General features: G+C 43.1%; 1 protein-coding gene across 2 annotated transcripts in view; it reads left to right on the top strand.

Moving 5' to 3' along the window:
• TMEM200C (transmembrane protein 200C) overlaps positions 1-23,867 on the top strand; it is a 151,292-nt gene extending 127,425 nt beyond the window's left edge. For both annotated transcript variants that reach the window (XM_075316390.1, XM_075316392.1), the window contains exon 2: positions 21,194-23,867. In XM_075316390.1, coding sequence (XP_075172505.1) covers positions 21,230-22,867 — 1,638 coding nt within the window. In that variant the 5' untranslated portion in view covers positions 21,194-21,229 and the 3' untranslated portion in view covers positions 22,868-23,867. The remainder of the gene's footprint in view (positions 1-21,193) is intronic.
• The last annotated feature ends 662 nt before the right edge of the window (positions 23,868-24,529 follow it).

Below are 24,529 nucleotides of genomic sequence, written 5' to 3'. Positions count from 1 at the left end.
TAAAATCAGAGTCGTAATATATTTATTAATAATTTTAATTAATAGGTATTATTATTTTATATAATTTTTCAGAATATTCACATTATAGTGCATGACTAGAAGCAGGAAATGTAATCTTTTTTTTTTCTTCTCATGGTGTTTGTGTGAAGAAACTTTATTTTACATTGACAAAGTTTTGTAAGCGTATCAAAATTTAAGCATGGAAAATGCATGGAAAAAGCGCTTAAAATGCACAGAAAATGCACTCAAAACGCATGCGTATTTATTGCGGGTTTTTTTACAAAAACAAAAATGTCAAAATCAGAAACTGCCAGAGGATGCATTTATTTCTGCAATGGACAGGACACAATGTGCGCACGAGCCCTTAAATGCTTTAAAATCTTTTTCTACTTTAATTTTTTTCTGTTACACAGTGTCCCAACCGTTAATTTATTTTAGCTTTTGATAGATCGGCCATTTCTGAACAAAGAGATATCAAATATGCTTTGTTGTGTTTTTAAGTGTTTGATTTTCAATGGTACAAAAGGGAGGTTATTTGGACTTTTTTGGGGTTTTTATTTTTTACATATTTTTTTTTCTTTTTACTTTTTATTGTTTTAACTAGTCCCCTTAGGGTACCTGAAGTCCCCACTGTCCCATCGCTTGAGCTGTTCAGAGCAATATTTCAGCATCCCTCTAAACAGCAGAAATGCTGATCTCCTTTGAATGCTGGTGTTCAGCTGGCATTCACAGGAACTTTGTCATGATATCAAGAAGGGTCATCAGCTGACCCCCCAGCTGTCATGACAACCCATCTGCACCTCGTGATTAAATTATGGGCCATCGATTAGAGTGGGGAATGGTGCGCTCACCACTGGCGGGTGTTAGATCTCAGTGTCAGAGTTTGTTAGCTGCACATGTTGGCTGTTCAGATCAGCCAACATGTGCAGGTAAAGATGTTATCATGTGAGCTTGCATCAAAGTCAGGGATATGACCAAGAACATACATGCACATCCTTGGTTTTGAAGAGGTTAAAGCAGGTTTGGAAAACATGCCTGAAAGTAATAATGCTTTCAAAAACACAAGAAAACAGACGTGTTAATAATGTATTGTTATCTTTTCTTCTCAGTTAACAAAATTCAAAGTGAATGAACAAATGACAAACCTATTTTGAATCAATATTTTGTGTGAACACCCTTTGCTTTCAAGCTGCATCAAAACCATCAATTATAGGTACACATACACATAGTTTTTGAAGGAACTTCTCAGGGAGGTTTGTTCCAAACACCTTGGAGGAGTAACCACAGATCTTCTTTGGATGTAGGCTTGCAGAAATGCAGCTGACTCTTCATGTAATTCCATACAGAGTTGATGATATTGAGTTCAGAGCTCTGTAGGGACCATATCACTGCCAGGACTGCTTGTTGTGCTTTATGCTGATCATAATTCCTAATTACATTGGCTGTAGGGATGAACAAACCCAAACTGTAAAGTTTGGGGTTTGTAACAGACACCAAGTGTCTGAATCACAGACTCGAATATAGACTTTTAAAAAAAAAAGTGTCAGAGTGTCAGAGTTCGGATACTGTATGTACGTTAATAAAGTTTGTTGAAATGCTGCAGAGTATCCAATCAACAAGCTTTATTGCATTTTTTTAAAATGTTATAGTCCAAATTTTTTTACAATTTAAAACTCACAGTAATTTAACAATTGTTAAATTATTTATTATCAGGCCCTTCACTACATGTCTTCTAGGGAGTATTGCATAACATCCTTTTAATTTATAGCAGCTTTCGCACTTAGTGCTTAAGCTTTATTAGTAAACATTATAACTGCAATCAACTCAATATGCAGAGGATAAGGAAAACATGCTCAGATATTTCAAATATATTAATATTTTAGATTTTATTAAATTAATTTAAAATGGAACACATGTAAACTAAGCAAAGGTCTTAAAATGAGATGGACCTTCCCAACACCACATATGAGTACATAATTAATACTAATGGTGAATTGATTGAGAACTTAACTTAAAAACAGTATAAAAATTAATTGTATAACCATAGCCAATATTCCAAGTATGAATTACAGAGTTAAAATGGTTAATGCAGAGTACAAAAATTATAAAATTGCATCCAAAGGAATAGTAAATATGGTATTACAAATGATGAATGTGCAAAATGACACTAGCTACAGTGAAAATAAATAAAGAAATAAATAATCAAATAAATAACAATAAATTATAAAAAAATTATCCATTAAATAGTAAACTCATTAGTAAGCACTCATTATTGCTGAATAAATGCTAACATGTACATTAATAAATATATCCTACCATTTAAGGCCTGCCATATTGATAGTTGATAGTGGTAAGGCCTGAGTAATGTGTAGTTTAATCAGACCACTGCTGATGGCGATTAACTAATTTGTTGAAAAGATATATGCAACTAGTATCAGAATGTTAAAATGAGTGCTTACCTAGTAAATTACAAGCAAATGACCTGGTGGTGTGGAAGCCTATGCCCGACACGCATTTCTACCAGTCTTCTTTAGAGAGATATTATTTTAGGGCTAGCTGTTGAAGAAGGGATAGTTTATCATTAGAGGCAAATAGCCAAGGTTTATATCTTTACAGTTCCTGCTGCTGAAACATAAAACCAAAAGACCTTCTCCAAGTTACATGTATTAGATTGTATTCTATATTCATAATGCTGTTAGCTGCATACGTAATATAATATAATATGTGCAAGGCACAAGGTAAGGGATGGGGAAGCAGATGTGATGCTGATGGTGCATGCACTAGTCGAGGTCTTGGGCCAAGTGCTGCGTGCTGCATGAGTACAACAAACATTCTCATGTACTAGACCTAGCTTCCTGTACCACTTTGCAGGGGAAGGGAGACTCCACTCCTAAAGGCCGAAAAGTTCAAACAGGTTGTTGGTTGGATGGCAGATAATACTCAGTGTTAAAATTGCAATCTTTAAAATAGTCCTAATATTTTTCTGAGTCTCTCTCTGCATTTCTTGCTGGCTGAATTGCAATGCCTCCTTGTAATTTTAGCTAGGCCTCGCACTTCAAAGTCAGAATGTTTTTTAAAATTATACCAGAATTGCATTACAGTCCCCCCTTTATTTCTCTTCCAGATTGTACTGCAATTCCTCCTTTTCATTTTAGTTAGGCCTCACACTGAGTGCATAAGCTTTTTCAGTTTGGGTGTCATTATGCTTTTAAAATTGTACCAGAATTGATTCAGAGTCTCTCCTCAAGGTCTCTTTCAGGATATACTTCAATGCCTCCTTGTAATTTTATCTAGACCTTGCATTAAGTTCTTAGGCTTTCCCAGTTTTGGAATCAGAATCTTTTATTATTGTACTAGAATTAAATGATTCCCTCCTCTTCATTTCTTGATGGCTGAATTGCAATACCTCCTGGTAATTTTAGCTAGGCCTTGCACTAGCATAGGCTTTGTCAGTTTCGGAGTCAGAATGTTTTTAAAATTATATTCGAATTGAATCACAGTCCCTCCTATGTCTCTTCCAGGGTTTACTGCAGTGCCTCCTTGTAATTTTAGCTAACTTTTGATTCTCCTGCCCTTTCTAAGTGTAGTGCAACCCTTTATGTTTGTCACTGAGTCATGTCTCCCATTCTTCCAGGTTTACTTAATGCCCACCACATCGTAATCCATGACCTACATAAGAGACTGCCATTCATTCATTTTGTTTCCAAGACTTCTTGCATTTTCCAGCAAACATTTAATACTATTAACACATTACTCCTTGCTTCCCTACTTTCCTTGCATGTTCCAGCCCCCATAAATCCTCATTGACCCATACTGTCTGACTCTCTGTGTACTCTATTTATTTTGCACAACTACCTCCCTCCTCCCAGACCCTAGTTTAAAAGCTTTTCCATTCGTCTGTCCATTTTTACCCACAACACAGCTGCACCCTTTTCATTGAGGTGAAACCCCACCCTACTGACAGAAAAGTTAGCCCAGTTCTCTATGAACCAAACTCTTCCATTCTACACAAACATCTAAGCCATGTATTTTTCTCCCTAATTTCTCACTGTCTTTCTAGAGACACTAGTGGCATATTAGTAGTAGTAGTATTTCTTAAAACATCGCCTTGAAGATCCTGGACTTAAGCTTCTCTCCTAGTTCCCTGTACTAGTTTTTAAGGGCCTTCCACCTCCCTCTAACTTTGTCATTGGTACCAATGTGTATTATGGCTGCTGGGTTTTCCCCTGCCCCACCCTACACATGACCCTGTCTGTCCACCTAATTATAGAGTCCCAAGCCACCAACATCTTCGGTGCCTTTGCTGCACTCTTATTTACCTCCCTCCTACAACATTTGTTTTTCTGATTGCTAGGAGCAACATCCTGCTATCTTGATCCCTTTTATCTGATCCTGGCTTGCATCCCTAACATCAGTCAGTCATATTTACTAGGCTGAGCGAGATCACGACTAGGCTCTCTGACACTTGTCCCCCTAGCCCTTCTTTTGTTACGCAGCTACCTACTTCTTGGTCCTACTTTACCACATCTCTACCCTCCTCTATATCAGTGGCCCCAGCCAGAGCATGCTCAGTGACCTCTAAACTCTTCAGGTTTTCAATGATTTTGAGTGTTGCAAGCTGCATTTTTAGATCCATTACCTGGGCTTTCAAATATATAACACACTGACATTGGGTTCACAAATATTACCCCTCGAACAGCTGTACAAGGCATGAATACATCTCACAAAATGCACACCTGCTTGTTTTGTCCTTAGAGCAGATAATAAATGGGGATAAAAAGTATAGATAAAAGCAGAAAAATAGTAGAAAACTAGTAAGGCAAACACCAAACTATTCTCTTGTGTTAAACTATGATATTGTGTTTAACTATGCACTTATCTGCAACTTGCACTTAAATAGCAGCCTCGCCCACTCAGCAGGCCTCACTTAGTATACTTGTAGTTCTCCAGTTCCCCAGTTTCAGAAGTACAAGAATTTCATCAGGGTCATCTCCTCCTCATCTTTTGCTATTCTAATTCCCCCTTGTCATTTTAGCTAGGCGTCACACTGAGTGAATAGGCTTTCGCAGTTTAGTAGTCATAATCTTTTTAACATTGTATCAGAATTTAATAATTCTTTCCTCTGTGTGTCATCCAGGGGATATTACAGTCCCCATATAAAATATAACCTTTAATATTAATATAAGGTAAAAGCAAAAAATTCACCAACGTAGAACAATTTCTCCTCAATCTATAAAACTGTCCCTTTGGGATACCACGTTTCAAAGGAGTGGGGTGGAAACTTTCCCACCTAAGCAGGTTATTAGATTAGGTAGGTTTTCTAAAGATCGTACTCTCGAGCTTGCTATCTGAAAGTTTGCGGATGGTAATATCCAAAAAGTTAACACAGTCGCCCCCTATTTTGTGGGTAAACCTAAGTCCCATACCATTAACATTTAGGGACTCCACAAAGTTTTCAAAAAGACACTGTCCACCTGACCATAGAACGGGGATGTTGTCAATATATTGCACCCAAAAACCCATGTGGGGGGTGTTGAAGACATCCTCGTCCTTAAAAACAGCTTTGTCTGGCTTTTATCTGTACATAGAATTCTAGCCTTGTACTGTATCAATCTTGTTTGATCCCAGTTTGTATATTATGGTTCCACTTGGTATCTTTGTTTATTGTCTGTTACCTTATTAGTATCTGTATACACCTCAGTCAGTCTTTCCTGCCTTCCCATCTGGCCCTATATATAAGTTTTATTAGGGGGCATTAATTATTTTGTACATTTATTGACTGCCTTTATATATATGCTAATTATGTGTTTTGAATGTGACAGGGATATTATGGCTGGCACCAACTTAGTACTTAATGTATGAAAACCTATATGAGACCCAGAACACAAAAATGAAGGCTCTACTCAGAGTAATCATAACCTATAACGCAAAATGAGTATAGGGAGCCAGATGAATCATACAATAAAAAAGAAAATCTTTATTTGAACATTTGTTTGTTAAAAATCATTAAAATTTAGAAAAAAATGAAGAGGACACTAACAGAAAGTCTGAGGTTGTCAAGTTAAAAATACTTGTTCCAATGATAAGTAATATATGACTATTTTGCAATATCTAGGCGCACAAGAAAATGAGAAAAACAAAAAATTCAGAAAAGAAAAAAATCCAGAATGTATACATGGAAAAATAGTGATGCCAATCCAAGCATGGTGCATGTAATAAATTCAAAAATTCTGCATAATGTATGCTAGAGCACAGAATATAAATGATAAATAGGACACAGACAAGATTATTATTTTTGTGCCACTAAACATGCACCAATCCGAGGACAGACACTTCTTATAGTCAGAGGCAAGATAGATATTGCCCACAAGAGGCAGAGAAATAACATTGCCCTAAAAACGACAGATAATACCAGAGTCAATATATAAGGTAATATATGAATATTTTACTCTGGCACCTGATTCTGCCTTCACTGGCAAATGGATTCACTAGTTCACTCTAACTCTGCCTGAGATCTGCTGTTTGCCGTGATGTGCGCTCCATTGTCCCGCCCACGGAGTGGTTGCTGTGGCGACGCATCTCGTGCACCTTGCCGCCCCCCACCCATGTCATGACGCGTCTGACGTGGGCGGATTGCGTTGACATCCGATGCCGAACCCAGTGATTGCGGAAGTGGAGCGGGAGGAAGGAGCGCTATCATGGCGATTAGTGAGTATATTTATAAATATTCTGAGTATACACCATCTTAGCACCCCCTGGAAGAAGCTAGATGTGAAACTCACATAGGGGTACTTCTTTTGGCTCCCTGGATGCCATTCTTATCTGGGGTCATGTATATCTTCCATAGGTACAATTCTTGCTGTTTCCCTCTTCCTAAAGTTAGTCTTTTGCATCTATTTCACTTGTTAAAACGCCATTTTGGTGTACCATTTGGGAAAGACTATCTCTAGTCAGTATTTACTCTTTCATTAATACTTTGACCGCTATCTTGATATCTTATAAAGATAAGATATTATATCTATATATCTTTATATTTACCTGAGAACAATTTAACCCTTTAAGTGTTTTTCCTGTCCTCACTTTCTTGTGGGTGTCTATCTGTTATTTTTTCAGATAGGACTAATCAATTTGAGCATTGTAACTTTTCTTTTTTACCCATGACTGTGAAAGATTTGATTTTCTATCTTCCTTGTGGAATATATTACCTTATATATTGAGTCAGGTATTTTCTGTCGTTTTTAGGGCAATGTTATTTCTCTGCCTCTTGTGGGCAATATCTATCTAGCCCCTGACTATAAGAAGTGTCTGTCCTCGGATTGGTGCATGTTTAGTCTGTGTCCAATTTATCATTTATATTCCACTGGGTGGTGCAATAGGTGGTTTCATTGGATAGCGCATGGCTACTTTACTATATCTAGACACCACTTCTATGCCTATAGCTGCCACTGTTCTCAAGTTAATGGCGGTGGACAGGATATGGGTGGACACACTGTCTAACCTATTAATATGAACATACAGGTTGTAGAATGCTGAAAAAAGTCCTACCTGTATGACTCATATCAGATGTATTGTTGTGGATAGTTCATATTTGATTACTTTATGTGATCCGCTATGGGGAGGACCCTGCCCAGATGATGATGATGCCTCTGCTGTTCATTATCTTATCTAGTGCCTCCCACATCATCACTGTGTGCCTGTGATGTCGGGTTTTCATCTTATAATCTATGTATTTCTTTAATTAACAATTCCAATCATTACATTATTGTAGCATTTTGTAACTATCAGGCAATATATATTTTCTGGTTAATATACGGTACATTTCCACAAAACTTTAAATTTCTTTAAAATCAGCAAAATGTATTCCTTTTACATTAGACAATGTGAATAAGGATATCTTGAACTTAGGCGTTTCAATATGTTTAGTGTGAATGAAAAGCTAAAACATGGAGGTGGTGTAATAAAACAAAAGAGAAGTCAAAGGCTTTACAGACAATACATTAAGCGTTAGCGTAGTTACGATGATGTTGAACTTATATACAGGTTGATTCCAGTTGCTATGGCAGCGAGAGGAAGAATAACTGCAAAAAGTATGAGAATGAGACTGAAAGCTAACCACAAATATTAAGATCTACTGAGTAATTCACTATATAGCTTGAAAACATAAAGTTCCCAAAAATGATGCTGCTCTTGAAAGGTTTATCATCAGGCATTTTTATAATAACTAAAACAGGACTGACTGCACTAATAACATCATCAGGACAACATAGGAAAAACTGTCCTTCAGTTGGGCTTTTTACTACATCTGCCATAAACTGGAATAAATGTGACAGTCCCATACAAAAAGAACTGAACTGTCTACTATAATATAGAGTTAACTAGTCTAGAGTGGAGCAAACCCGAACTTTAACGTTCGGTGTTCATAGCGAACACAGACTTTACAAAAAAATCAGCGTTCAAGTACGGAGTTTGGATGCTTTAGATATGCTGATCAATCATCACTGTGCTCAGGTTCGGTCGGTGCTCGGTCCAGTGCGAGCCGTTTGCAGTGCTTGATTGGCTCACACTGGGGGTAAAATCAGCGTAATCAGATGTAGTGTGCACACAAAAAAAAAGAAAGAAAAACCCTCACCCTCCCTCTTCCAGAAGTGATCTGTTTATAGCTGGCTACATGTGAGCAGATAGTCTAGCTGCCTAATCAGTGACTTCCAATGAGGTTTGGGTCAAGTTCAGATCCAGAACAGAACTTTATCTAAAGTCTGGCTGAACCCACAGAACCCAAACTAACATGGGTCCGCTCATCTATAGAGTTAACCACAAGGTATATGGAATGGGACTACTACTGTCACGGGTGAGAAAGTCATTTGGTTTCTGGCCATAAAAGGCCACAGCAGAATGCTCCCTGACTTTCCATTGTTCCTGCTATCAGTATTCATTAGTATAGGTAGGTTTCCTTCTGGATTCATCTCTCCCCTTTTGGACCCAGCAGGAGCTCAACTTCCACCCAGCTGCTGATTATCAGTATTCTCTTGGAGCTTAAATACGCCTTCCTTCCTCGGACTGGTGCTGGTGATATTTTTCAGTTCATTCAAGCCATGGTTTCAAGCAGGTGGCTTGTACTCCTGTGGAATCATTACCGAAAACTTTACTGAACTTCTACCTGTGTCATTTGTATATAAGTAGTTCCCACATTTTCCCCGTGTGTCATCTTTAGTGTTTAGTGGGGTTGACGAATAGATTATCTCATCCGCTTCCTACTTATGGCACAGCAGTAGGGATACCTAGGGTAAGATATCCGGCTCAGCGCATAGGTGCGGAACCTATCTAGAGTGATAAGAGACCCCAGAGACCAGCAGTAGGCTTGGTCAAGGGCCACCATCTTCCCCTTCCATATACACAGGGTTTCCCTTCCCTTTCGCCGTTCGCTTGGTACTTCCACTAACCTAACATGACAACCACTTTCTAGCCTACAAAGTAATTGACAGTGGCATAACAGCTGATGCTTTCCTTCTTGCTATTTGACTCAAGAAGTACAGATTTTTCAACATTGTTGCAGAGACAAGTTCTGTCACTGTATAATAACTGTCAATTTGAGTGATGTTTTTGCCTTACTTATTAAAGTGTCACAGGAACCATGATAAATGTTTACAGGACTAAACAGAATTGTACACTAGGCACAAGCTCCGCAGCAGCAGGTCTTGTCGTATATATGTACTTCTTTTTTAGAAGATAATGTTATATCTTCAGATACTCATAAAAATGTCTGACAGTTCATATTAACAAGCCACACAGCTATCTACCTCTATAACTTCATGAAACCTGTCCTTTTGAAAAAAAGAAAAAAAAGTCTTTAAGTTCACATCAGGTTTAAATTTTCTATTTACTTGTGATTTCATGCTGACACACTGAAACATACTTTATTTTGTATATCTTTAAAAGGTAACATATTAATATATTATTATATATTATAGCAATTGTTCTACGCAAGTCAAATACTAAAACTTCTGATCACTCAAAAGAATGGAGAGAAGCAATTAACTTATCCTAGAGCTCAAGCTGAACAGTGTATAGACCTTGTCTTGGGGTCCTTCTCCCATATCACACAATCAACAGAGCGAGAAATGGCGGTACAATCCAAAGAGCATTTATTCCAAGCAAATCAAAACAGTCCATAAGATAATCCACAAAACAGAGGGTAAAATTAATCCTGTAACACAAATATAGTCCGGTAAGCGATAAATGTCCAGGTCTCTCTCTGAGAAGTCTCAGCTTCTACCAGAGGATCAATCTTCCTGCTTTATTCTTGAAGTTCTCCAACAGACTGCCATATCCAAGTAAAAGAGAGAGTTTATTTGAATCCCTGGACCCCTCCCCCAGACCCAGGGACAGAAACACTGTAGGGGGTGATTATCTACAGACAATAGAATGTACACATAAGCAGTACAAATAATGGATAGTGAACCACGCCTAAACATGAACCCACACAAAATGGTACATGACCCACAATATCCCACCATCACAGACCTATAGACTATAGCGGGCTTTACACGCTGCGACATCGCTAGCATTTGCTGGCAATTTTGAGCGCGATATAAAAAAGCAAAAAAGAAAATATCATTACTTACAGCAAGATGGAATTGCAGCTGTATATTGCTCAGGCCAAAAGACTACTACTACTCCAGCAGGATACAGCTAAACCCCCACTAGGTGGAGGCAACACAGGTGCAGGTGGAGCCATTCACACTCACTTCCAAATATGGAGGAGGTGATGGCTGGATGGTAAAACTGCACACTGGTGGCTTGCATAGAGCACTGTTCACACTAGCAGACGCACAGTCACAAACCCGCAGCCTATTAGGTGACGCCCATACTATTAGATCAGGCGGGCTGCCAAGCCGTACCCCCACTGTGCGCTACATAGGGACAGAAACTCTGATAGCAAGGCCTAACAAAAAGGGGCCTGGCTGTATCCTGTACAAAAAAGTTTAGCTGTATCCTGCTGGAGTAGTAGTAGTCTTTTGGCCTGAGCAATATACAGCTGCAATTCCATCTTGCTGTAAGTAGCAATTTCGAGCGCGATAGCACCCGCCCCCGTCGTACGGCCGATATGTGGTGATCACTGCCGTAGCGAACATTATCGCTATGGCAGCGTCACATGCACATACCTGCTATGCGACGTCGCTCTGACCAGAACCACCTCCTTTCTAAGGGGGCGGTTTGTGCGCCGTCACAGCGACGTCACACGGCAGGCATCCAATAGAAGCGGAGGGGCAGAGATGAGCGGGACATAACATCCCGCCCACCTCCTTCCTTCCTCATTGCCGGTGGAGGCAGGTAAGGAGATGTTCGTCGCTCTTGCGGTGTCACACATAGCGATGTGTGCTGCCGCAGGAACGAGGAACAACATCGCTAATAAGCAGAAAACTATTGTTTGTTTCAGGACGACCTCTCCGCGGCAAACGGTTTTGACCGCTTTTGCGATCGTTTAAGGTCGCTCATAAGTGTCACACACTGCGATCTCGTTAATGAAGCCAGATGTGCGTCACAAACACCGTGACCCCGACGATAATTCATTAACGATATCGTAGCGTTTAAAGCCCGCTTAACTGTTGTACTGGTACATCTTTCTGCATGTACTCAGGAATAACCTCAATGCCCTTTCCTTGAACGATCAGTAAGGAAAGCCCAATATTCAAGACTGCTGACAATGCCTATTTAATATCTACATGTTTCATAAAGTTTAGGTACCCTTTAAATTATGTTTATCGATGTCTAAAAAACAGAATATTGGTTTCCAAGAGTAAAGCACATAAGTAGCTCAGACCCTAGCCTTCTTGCTCTTTTCAAACAGTATGCAATACTATGTAGGTGGCCTGAATGACTTTCTAATTTTTGATGTATATGCAATGTGATGGACTGTCATACAGTGTGCACAATTATTAGGCAAATGGTATTTTAGATTATTTATTTAATTATTGTACAACTACAGTGCTGTCCATCAATCCAAAAGGTTAATAAACCTGATACCTAAATATTTAAAAAGTAAAAGTTAGGATTTGTCTTTCTTAGGATAATACCTATTTTCATCTGTTAAAGTGAGAATAAGAACCAAACAACGCAAAACGTACAAAAATACATTTTTTATATTTTAAAGTAAGTATTAGTGACTAATATAGCTACCGTATTTTTCGGACTATAAGACACACTGGACCATAAGACGCACCCTGGTGTTAGAGGAGGAAAATAAAATTTTAAGCCAAAATTGTGGTCATGACACAGTGTTATGGGGCGAGGATCTGCTGCTGACACTGTTATGGGAGTAATTTCCCCAAATTCTCTACTAAGGTACCCCATCCTGGTAATGATCCTCCTGCCTTGTATATGATCCCCATCCTTGTATATATCTCCCTCATCCTGGTATAGCCCCCATCCTGCTATATACCCCCATCCTGATAAATACCCCCATCCTGATAAATACTCCCTTCCTGATAAGTACCCCCATACTGATAAATACCCCCATCCTGCTATATACCTGAATCCTTATAAATACCCCCATCCTGATAAATACCCCCATCCTGATGCCCTCATCCTGATAAATACCCCCATCCTGCTTTATACCCCCATCCTGCTATATACCCCCATCCTGATAAATACCTCATCATGATAAATACCCCCAATCCTGCTATATATCCCCATCCTGCTATATAGCCCCATAGCCCCATCCTGGTATATGGCCTGTATTCTGTGGCACACAAAAAAAACCCGTTTATACTCACCTTTCCTCACTCCAGCAGCATTGCTCGTCCTCCTGTCAGTGCCAGCAGCAGCGCCGCTGACCTTTGTGGAGCCGGTCACCGATCCCTGCAGCATCGCGATGTCCTCCTGTCTGTTGGCCCGCTGATCTGTGTAGAGAGTGGTGTGCACAGCGATGATGTCATCTCTGTGCTCACTGCTGTCTACACAGATCAGCAGGCCGGAGGACAGGAGGACATTGTGATGCTGCTGGGATCAGTGACCGGTAAGTATAGTGAACTTATTCACTGCCCCCTGCGCTGATGATGATGCACGGGGGGCAGTGAATATAGCCGCACATGATCACTCCAGGCTGTAGTTGCCAGGGGTGATCACATGGGTCGGCTCCCCCGCACATCAACGCGCCCACCTCTCAGCGCCGGCTTCAGCACTAAGATATGATGGGTGAGAGGATGCATGCATATGAAATGAGCGGGCCCACGTGGTCTCGGCAGGTGCTGCTACAGCCTGAGCATGCCACCGATGGCCCGCTCCACCGCAGCACCCTCATTCCCCGCAGCCATGCATGCCCTACATTCAGACTATAAGACACACCCCCCACTTTCCCCCAACATTTGGGGGGAAAAAAGTGCGTCTTAAAGTCCAAAAAATACGGTAACCTTCTTTTCAATAAGCTTAAGCCTTCTATCCATGGAGTCTTTTAGTTTCTTAATCTGTTGACCATCAACTTTTTCGACAGCACCAACAACATTTTCTCAAATACTGTTCAGACAGGTGACTGTTTCCTTTCACTATAAATCTCCTGTTTAAGAAAGGCCCACAAGTTCATAATAGGGTTTAGATCAGTTGAGGAAGTGGCCATGACATTATTTTTTCAACTTTAAGGCCCTTAGCGACAGCCAAGCTGTGTAGTACTTTGATGTATATGATGGAGCATTGTCCAGCACAAAAATTTTGGTTTTCTTGAAAAATGCACACTCTTTCCTTTGCTAATGCTTAAAGAAAGACGCCTTGCAGGTGTCTGAGTCGAAGTGGAGGTCTGTGCCTTTTACTGATCCAGCCAGGGGCCATCAATCTTATCCCTCATCTCATCACTCCATAAAGCCTTTGAAATGTCTATCTTCAGATATTTCTTGGCACAGTCTTGACATTTCAACTTCTATGTCTTGTTCAGTCTTGACTGAATTTCAGCCTTTCTCACCTTGGCCATGTCTCTTAGTTCCGAACACCTTGTACTTCTGGTAACTCCAGGGAAGTTGCTGTTTTGGAATATGACAGCACTGGAGGATAATGGCTTCCTGGTCACTTCACGTTTGATTCCTCTCAAATCGTTAGCACCTAATGTAATGGGGTCAACAAGTCCGACTGTATCCCTTCTGTAGAAATGGCTTTGAATACTGTTCCAACAATTGCCCACAAGGGGGCAGCGTCGTACTGTACAACGACAAACACAGAGCTGGGAAATTCCCCACAGGAGCTGGTGTGTGAAAAACCAGAAGAGAAGACAAGGGAAAGTGTTGTTCAGCTCCGGAGCTCAGTGAGGAGAGTCCTGCGTGTGGTCTCCCTGAAGAGAGGGCTCGTTTTGCCGCAAAAGTCAGGAAGAAATCACCCGGTGAAAGCAGTTTCTGTCACTCCCAGTCTGCAGAACTTTGTTTTCCTCAGGGAGTTAACCGGACTACCGAGCACCGCCATCTGAGTGTAATTGCAAGGACTGTGACCTGCCTTCTTCTGCCCGGCGTGTTCCGGGACCAAAAGACTACTTATAATCCGTCACCAGCTGGGGAAGATAAAAGAAAAGAAAAGACCGAGGAGCTTCATATCTCCAGCGCTGCACCGGGACCCATCACCGCGAGACCCCAGGCCTGCGACGTGGGAGCGACATCTTCTTTCGGGATAGACTGGTACGTGTTTGTAGGGAAAGTTAGGGAAAGTTGCCGCCATTTTTTTGTTGTTGTTTTTTTCTTGCTGCATACCCGGAAGGAGTGAAAGTCCAGGGGCTTCCTATACCCATGTGTGCAGATAGCTCAGTTGATTGTATTATAAACATGTTTCCTAGTAAAGAAATGTTACTACCGGTAAAATCTGAGTATGGGGATTTTGTTGGAATAGAGCATACACACACACCCGCGGCCCTACCACCGGTCGCTTCATGTGGCGTAGTCGGCAGGATGTGTGACCAACAAAATCATCCCCCGGTAGTAACTTATAACCGGACAGCTCCCCCGCCGTCTATTGTCAATCAGGTGAGGAAGTTTGACGGACGGAACTATCCTGTAACGGAATGGACTGAACAACTTAAGATAGTGGGGGAAATGTATAACACTGACCCTAAGACCTTAGCAGAAATGGCCATGCTAACACTAGAAGGGGAAGCGTGGACGACAGTCAGGCTGGAGACGATTAGGGGCCAGCGTACGTTGGATGACTTAGTGCGGGTGCTGGAGAACACCTATGGACCGACCACATATGCGGGAACATTGCGCTATATGTTTTTCCGGCGGACGCAACTCGAGTCGGAGGACATCCCTCAATATGCCAATGCCCTTCAAGTGCTACTAGAACAAGCCTGTAGAAAAGAAGAACAGATAGCTAGTACGGGTACCCGTGACCTGGTGTTGAGAGATCAGTTTGTGACCGGATTGAGAGACCCGTACCTTAACCGCTCATTGCAAGATCTACTCCGGATAAATCCGGCCTTTACGTTCGCTGAGGCCAAACAAGAAGCTATAGAACGTTCAAGGGGGCCTGTCGTGGAGACACAGACATATACCGCGGCTTGCAGGTCCATATCTGATATCGGGACGCCGCACAGCAACACGGAGGAACTGAAACAGATGGTGGCAGAGTTGCAGAAACAGGTGTTACAGCTCACCTTAGATCAACAGGCGGGCCGGCAAGCGAGACAACAACCCAGCCGGCCGATGGGAAGATGCTGGACATGCGGCGATCCCCGCCATAGAGCCAACCGTTGCCCCCAGAACTTTCAAGCTCCTCCACAGTCCGATCTACCAGAACCAGCAAGTCAGGTCCCACAACAGAGGCCGCCTTTAAACTAGACGCCCCTGTCAAAGAGGCTCACTCGACAGGGGATGCCAAAGAGAGGGGTGTAGGAAAACAGAGCCAGCCACGGAACAAACTTGCATCAAATAGCCCCACCCTGGAAGTATTACTGGAAGGGATCGCCGTACAAGGGTTAATGGATACTGGGTCTCAGGTATCCACTATCTCCGAGCAGTTCTACGAAGAATGTCTAAAACCGCGAGTTGCCTATGACCCTGATACCGCCATCAAGATCAAAGCAGCCAATAATCTACCCATTCCGGTGTCGGGAGTTGCCTGGATGAACACCGAAATCTGTGGCCAAGATCTCGGGAAGAGAGGGATAATTGTGGTCAGGGAAGGCTTTGAACCAGAAACGCCCATGATTATTGGGATGAACATCTTGAAGGACCTGAATCTGGTGCTGTTTACCAAGAAGGGGCCCAAGTACTGGCAAGGAGTGACCGCACATAAGGCCACCCGCCGTGCCTTTCAACAAGTGGTCCGGACCTGAAACCTCCAGCGAATGACCGAAGAACAGCTGCCGCTGGCCACGGTCACCGTACCCCGCCATACTAGGATCACCTTACCAGCTGGAAAAGAGACAGTTATCTCACTACCCCTTGGCACCATGAGACAGTTTGAAGGCGTGGAGGTGCTGATTGAGCCGCGCTCCCCGAGGGAGGGGAAGCTGAACCCACTAGTCGCTCGAACTCTAGCAGTAGTGAGAAAGGGAAGAATTCCTGTCAGGCTGGGCAACACGGCTAATGTGAGCGTTGACCTAGAAGCCGGGACACAGCTCGGCCGAGTCTACGCTCTAACCGAAGAGGTGAACCCTATGAGCCCCCTCCAGTTTGTGCCGTCTACAGAGGGAGATTGGACAGTGACGGTCTCTACCATGGCCGCTGTCGCGGGTGACACCAACGTGGGACGAGAACTCCGAGAGAAGTGTCAGTTGGACGTATCCCAATACTCCAAACGGGAGGTGTCTCAGGTGGAAGAGCTACTCCAAGAGCATCAGGCGTCCTTTGCCCGGCACGACACCGATTTTGGGTGCACCACCAGTATCAAACATGAGATCCCCACCGGTGACACTGCTCCTATCCGTGAAAGGTACCGCCAAATTCCTCCCCAGCAATACCAAGAAGTGAAAAATCTCCTGAATTCCATGCTACACGCGGGAGTGGTACGGGAAAGCCAGAGCCCCTGGGCGGCGCCGGTAGTGTTAGTCAAGAAGAAGGACGGATCCCTGAGATTCTGTGTGGACTACCGCCGTTTGAATGCTTGCACCATCCGGGACTCGTACCCTCTGCCAAGGATCGAAGAATCCCTGACAGCCCTGAAGAAAGCCAAATACTTCTCCTCGTTGGATCTGGCCAGCGGATATTGGCAGGTACCTATGCATGAGAAAGATAGAGAGAAGACTGCTTTCATCTTACCCATGGGCCTGTACGAGTTTGACCGGATGCCCTTTGGTCTGAACAACGCGCCGGGGACTTTCCAGTGGCTGATGGAGCGCTGCTTGGGAGACTTCAACTTCGACTTCACCCTCATCTATCTGGACGACATTGTAGTCTATTCGGCCACATTTGAAGAACACCTGCAGCAGCTGGGCCGTGTGTTCAGTAGGTTGAGGGAACATGGCCTGAAGTTGAAACCCAACAAGTGCCGTCTTCTGCAGCCCGAGATCAATTACCTGGGCCACCGGATCTCAGCCGAAGGCGTCCAGCCATCTTCAGAGAAGATAGCCGCCGTACGGGATTGGCCGCAGCCCACAAACGTCAAGGAGGTCAGGGCTTTCCTGGGGTTGGCCGGCTACTACCGCCGGTTCGTCAAAAACTTCGCCCGGCTTGCTGCACCCTTGCAGGATCTGCTTCGAGGGACCACCAACAGCCCCAGAGGACGACTCATCCGCTGGGGACCCAGCCAGGAAGACTCCTTCCAAGCCCTAAAGGGTGCCTTAACGTCTCCCCCCATCCTGGCATATGCGGACTACAACCTGCCCTTCCAACTACACACCGATGCCAGTTTACAGGGTCTAGGGGCAGTACTTTCACAGGTCCAAGACGGCAAGGAACGGGTCATAGCCTATGCCAGTCGGTCCCTACATGAGGGCGAGAAGAACCCCACCAATTATAGCTCGTTCCGGCTGGAGCTGTTGGCCCTAACGTGGGCTATGGCGGAGAAATTTGCAGGGTATCTCACGGGGACCGAAGTACTAGTCCTGACCGATAACAACCCGTTGGCCCATCTAGAAAATGCGAAGCTCGGAGTCATGGAGCAGCGTTGGATGGCTCGGCTCTCCAAGTTCAATTACAAGATCAAGTATCGGGCTGGCGCTGAGAACCAAAATGCGGACAGCCTGTCTAGAGTGTCATACCCCTTACTCAACCGAGACCGGGATGAAGAATTAGAAGGGGACGAGACACCTGACTTTGCAAAGCTCGCCCAACAGATGGTGGATCACCGCCAGCTCGTTGTGGGCGAAGCTGGAACTCCGGTGGGAGTCGCCTTGCCACCCCAGGAGTGGTGCAGGATTCAGGACCAGAACCCCGATTGGGCTCTACTCAAACAATGGGTGAAACGGCAGCAGAAGCCTCCCGCCGATATACGGGCGCGACTGTCTACCGGGACCTTGACCCTGCTCAGCCAGTGGGACCGGCTGATTCTGAGAGAAGGAGTGCTATACCGGAAGGTTCTCTTGTCACACATGCTGGAAGAATGCGCACAAGTTGTAGTGCCTGAACAATTGGCCCGTGAGATGGTGGTCCAGGCCCACAAAAGGAATGGACACTTCGGAATGGACAAGACTTTTCGGTGGGTTCAACAGTCCATCTATTGTCCGGGGCTCCGCAAGCTGGTTGAAGACGTCTGCCAGACCTGTCGCACCTGTGAACTACACAAGTCCTCTGAGCAGCGTGCACCTGTTCAGACAATTAAAACATCCAGACCCCTTGAGCTGTTGATGGTGGATTATCTGCTGGTTGGGACGGCGAGCAGTGGCTATCAGTATTGTTTAGTCATGGTGGATCACTTCACAAAATTCGCTGTCGCTGTCGCTACCAAAGACCAGACGGCTGAATCGGCTGCTCGGGCCATCTGTCGACAGTTCATCCATGTCTACGGGTGCCCGGAGAGGTTGCACTCCGACCAGGGGGCTTGTTTCGAGGGCCGAGTCATCGAAGAGCTGCACCAGATGTATGGGATCCAGAAGTCGAGGACCACTCCTTATCACCCACAAGGGAACGGTGCATGTGAACGCTTCAACCGGACCCTACTCCAGCTGATCCGCACCTTGGCCGATGATAAGAAAGACCAATGGCCTCAATTCCTTCCTGATTTAGTATGGGCCTATAACAACCATGTCCACTCTGTGACTGGCTACACCCCACACACCCTTCTCTTTGGTCGCCCCGGAAAAGGGGTCCATGACCTGAACCTATTTCGCCCTGGAGTTGACGTCTGCCATAACTACCCCTCCTGGCTAAATGCTCACCGACAGAAGATGGAGACGGTACACCGACTGGTGAGCAAACAAATCCGGGGCCAGATACATGCTGATCCACTCCCCGTGCAAGAGCAACCCTTGAAGTTGGGACAGCCAGTCCTGCTCCGTATCAAGAAGCCCCAAGGGAAACTTCGAGCCAAGTGGGAGACTGAGGTTTACCGGGTAATCGAACGCCCCTACCCCAACGGGCATGTATACCGAGTGCGGGGTGAAGACAATCACAGCATCCGCACTGTGCACCGAAATATGTTGCGGCCCTGCCGATCCCAGCCTGACTCCCCTACCACAGTACCCGGAGGGGATGACACTACCAACACGACTGACGACACGGACGTTTCCCGGCACAGTGATCACCTTGACTCTGAGATCAGTGACCCCCCTACACAACCCAGTTCTTTCCCCGGGGTGCTGACTGGAGTGGGGCGTAGAGACAGTGACAGGGAGGGGAACAACCGACCCTTGAGGCGCACTGACCGCACCACTGCTGGGATCCCGCCCGGGCGGTCTTACAGGGACCAGTACGTATGGCCCACTTCTCAACCAACCCCTGTAACGTCTGCAGTCATCGCTGCCTGGGAACCGACGGTAGTTGACAGGGACTGCCAACCTTTAAGTGGGGGGGTATGTAATGGGGTCAACAAGTCCGACTGTATCCCTTCTGTAGAAATGGCTTTGAATACTGTTCCAACAATTGCCCACAAGGGGGCAGCGTCGTACTGTACAACGACAAACACAGAGCTGGGAAATTCCCCACAGGAACTGGTGTGTGAAAAACCAGAAGAGAAGACGCGGGAAAGTGTTGTTCAGCTCCGGAGCTCAGTGAGGAGAGTCCTGCGTGTGGTCTCCCTGAAGAGAGGGCTCGTTTTGCCGCAAAAGTCAGGAAGAAATCACCCGGTGAAAGCAGTTTCTGTCACTCCCAGTCTGCAGAACTTTGTTTTCCTCAGGGAGTTAACCGGACTACCGAGCACCGCCATCTGAGTGTAATTGCAAGGACTGTGACCTGCCTTCTTCTGCCCGGCGTGTTCCGGGACCAAAAGACTACTTATAATCCGTCACCAGCTGGGGAAGATAAAAGAAAAGAAAAGACCGAGGAGCTTCATATCTCCAGCGCTGCACCGGGACCCATCACCGCGAGACCCCAGGCCTGCGACGTGGGAGCGACATCTTCTTTCAGGATAGACTGGTACGTGTTTGTAGGGAAAGTTAGGGAAAGTTGCCGCCATTTTTTTGTTGTTGTTTTTTTCTTGCTGCATACCCGGAAGGAGTGAAAGTCCAGGGGCTTCCTATACCCATGTGTGCAGATAGCTCAGTTGATTGTATTATAAACATGTTTCCTAGTAAAGAAATGTTACTACCGGTAAAATCTGAGTATGGGGATTTTGTTGGAATAGAGCATACACACACACCCGCGGCCCTACCACCGGTCGCTTCACCTAATGTGCATCTTTTTTTCCTTTTTAATGACACTTTTGACTATTTGCAACAAATCTTTTCATGGTTCTGTCATCACGCCCCATCTTAACATTTTCAAGATTATTGCATCCTCCTGTAAGACTTTTGATAATTTTTGACTTTTCAAAATCAGTTACATTTCTTTTTTTTTACTCATTTGCCTAAGGAGGAAAACAAGCTGCCTAATAATTCTGCACACTTTGATAAAGAGTCTTGTATCCTTAGGTCACTCCCTACTGCATTACACAAATACACATCACCTGATCTGCTTCATATCAATAAGAATTCAAGTTTATACAGCTTGGAGTAAGAAAATATGCATCAAAATGAAATGATGATATGATCAAAATACAAACTTCACTAATAATTGTGCACACAGTGTAGAATATTTGTGATTGCAGTGTATTATATTTTAATTAATAAATATATCTTTTTAATCCACAGGAGCGGGTGTAGCTTATCTGGAGATTTGAGGCCGGCATGATCGCCACTGGAGGTCTGTTGAGGATCTCTGCACGGAAACAGGATCCACTTAGAACAAAAAATCAACCTCCAAAACGCAAACGGAAAGCAAAAAAGAAGCGCAAGAATGATGTGGTGGTAGTAAAAGGAAAACTTAAACTCTGTTCTATTTCTGGGTTAATTGCGCTATGTGGAATATTAGTACTTCTTGTTGGAATTGCCATGGCTGTTATGGGATATTGGCCAAAAAGTCATACAGTATATCATGGAGGTCAAGGGATGAATAAAGCCAAATTTTCATCAGGGGATACAAATACAAGCGCTGCTAACAGAAACCTATCCTGGAGCCATCACAACAGTCAAGGAGCTAATACCTTCAAAGAAAATAACACAAACTTAAAAAGCCGCCAGCAAAAAACATCTTCTGGGTCTTCTGGTTTTCTTGCAGGTCTGTTTTCTGGATACTTACACTCGGATAATCTTAAAGTTTTTGGCCCTCTAATAATGGGTATTGGAATTTTTCTATTTATTTGTGCAAATGCAGTTCTCCATGAAAATAGAGACAAGAAAACTAAGATTATTAACCTGAGGGATCTGTACTCTACAGTGATTGATGTTCATGGCATGAAATGTAAGGATGGGGCTCCACTAAATGGCTTTGTAAATTATGTGCAATCACGGAGCATGGATGGGAAAGCTGGTGGAGACTCTTTTGGAGCTGCAATGTTAGCCAAGAGCTCTTGGCATTCTGCTCTTGGTGGTGCAATTACATTTTCCCCTCCAAATCCTAGGGAAGCAAGGACGTCTTCTCCAAAGGTACATCGTCATGCTGCAGAGAACTCCAACATGGATGAGGCCGTATACAGTATTTACAGGGAGAGGTCAAACTCTGCCTTACTGTTTGACAGGATTTCTGGGATAGAACATGAAAATTATTCTCTTTCTGGATCACCTGATTTAAGGTGGGATAGAAGCAGCACAAGTTCCATTGTTGGCCATTCTCTTAGTGCATTTACATTGCCCATTGTGAAGTTGGATAACTGTCTTTTGGATAAGAAAGAAAAACATGGGGAAAGTAATCTTGCCAAAGAAGTACACAAGGGAGAAATCGAATTGAGTTTGAAAAATTTTAGCCATGCAGACTTAAATTGGGAAATTCCCAAAGCCCATAGAAAACTACCCTTAAGGCGTCAGAGCACAAGCTGTCTGCCAGACTTCAGGAGGCCTATGTCACCTGGTCTACTGTCAGACTTAGGTAGCCAGTCTCTAAGTAGCACAGATTTAGACTGTAGCCTTTTGGTGAGATCCTCCCCATTTGGCAAAACGAAACCTGCAGTTCTTGTGGATTCTCTTACAACAGCACCATTAATAAGAAGAGGTTCACAGAGCTCAGGGTCTGACCAATCAAGCAATAAGGGCTATGTTCATCTGGAGGAGGCAGGAACCTCCTTTGAATCTATAGACACCTCAGCCAATAAAACCCAGGAGGAATGTGAGGATTCCGAGACTATAGACATAGACATTCCCTTGGAAGATACCAGCACAGATCATATAGTACATCTTAAGAGGCAGTACACTAATAAAGAAAAACTGTTGATGCTCTCCAGGTCACATGCTAAGTCCGAAGAAGATGATCTAGATAACTCAACTATTTAAGGCACAAATGCAATTATAGTAAAATTACTCTGAGATTTATTCACACAAAGTTCCGGAATATGCTGTTTTACAAGGAGCTTGCCAATATCCAAAGATCTGCAGTGTCAACAGTTGTCATACTTATTGATAACGTCACAAACATCTGATTGTAACTGTATGTATGATTGAAACCAAACTGTATTAATAAACTTTGATATAGCCCGTCTTAAACTCTTAATATGAAATGAGATAGATTATTTTGACGATAGCTGTGCACTTCATTTTCGGCTATGGTAGATCTTTATCCGTGCTGATGGCATGTCAGTACTGTAATTGCTTTGTTATGGCAATTTAGTTTGGCTTACTCAAGCGCTTAGGCAGCAAGTCTGTCTACTTACTGGATTAACTGAATTTTATTTTTGAAGAAGATATTTTAGAAGTTTTATCGTTGCTTTGTTGAGAAAATATTCAAATACATTTTAAAGATGGACAAAGAACAGATTTCAGCTGATTTTGTCGGACTGTTAGATTTATTCAGATTTTTATTTTCAAATATTTAAAAACCCTGCTGTAAAATGTTATATTGGGTGTTATGGCTAGAAAATTACTGACAGCATTAATAATAATGAAAAAATATTTTAAGAAATGTTTACATTTAACTATATCACATGCACCAAAATGTATTTTTGTTAATTTTTTTTGTTTTATTTTTCTTAACCTATTGCAGTATTTTAATAATGGCATGCAAACAATTGTGCTTCAAAAAAGCAGACTTGAAATGCAGAGTATACAATAAAATATAAATCTCTTTGCTAGCTACCATAGACTTTAATTTCTCTAAATGGAAATTAAGTGAACTGCATGATAAAATGTATTTTTGCTACATTTCATATCTATTCAATGTAGATTTGCATCACTGGCCCATTTGTCAGAATGTCAGCCTTTGGATGTTTTCTATTATCAAGATTCTTTATAATAACAATAAATAAAATAAAACATTTTACTACTAAAATGTACAAAAGCGTTATTAGCACATTTTGCTTTGCAAATAATTTTCTTAAAGTTGCATTTTCTGGGAGATATATTTATATGACCTTTTTAGATTAAGATTGTCCATTTATGGAAATAGATCATTTTCGTTTGTTTGTTTGGTAATACCGGTAAGAAACCAATCAGGTTTGTAAAGTGGTTACCATGTGACAACTTTATGTTTTGTTTTGTAAAATCTGTTTTTAAGCTGAAAGATTTCTGATGTTTTATAGCAAAATAGCACAGTCATTAGTGTTACTATCAAGAGCAGCAAGAAAATTAAAGGGAACCTGTCAGGTCCAATGCACCCAGAACCAAGAGCGGTTCTGAGTGCATATTGCGAATTCCTGCCTAGCAGTCCCAGCTTATAGTAACATAGATAAAGAGATCTTTAGAAAAAGCATTTCTAAAGATCTTTTATAATATTCTAATGAAGCTAGAAACTAGTCACAAGGGCGTTAATTCCCTTGGCTAGTCGGCCCCCTCAGCATGTAAGCATGTCCCTGTGGGCAAGCTAACATGCTAATGAATGCGCAGTGTTAAAGGCATGGTCGCTCTCACCTCTGCTACCACCGCTGGTTTTCAGCTCAGTGTATATAATCAGAATGTCTCCGAACTTCTGGTCATGCGCACTTCACCAGTTTGAAGCTGGGA

This window comes from Anomaloglossus baeobatrachus, chromosome 6 (assembly GCF_048569485.1).
Source record: "Anomaloglossus baeobatrachus isolate aAnoBae1 chromosome 6, aAnoBae1.hap1, whole genome shotgun sequence".
Classification (NCBI taxonomy): Eukaryota; Metazoa; Chordata; class Amphibia; order Anura; family Aromobatidae; genus Anomaloglossus; species Anomaloglossus baeobatrachus.
This window is presented reverse-complemented; position numbering and strand designations above follow the sequence as displayed.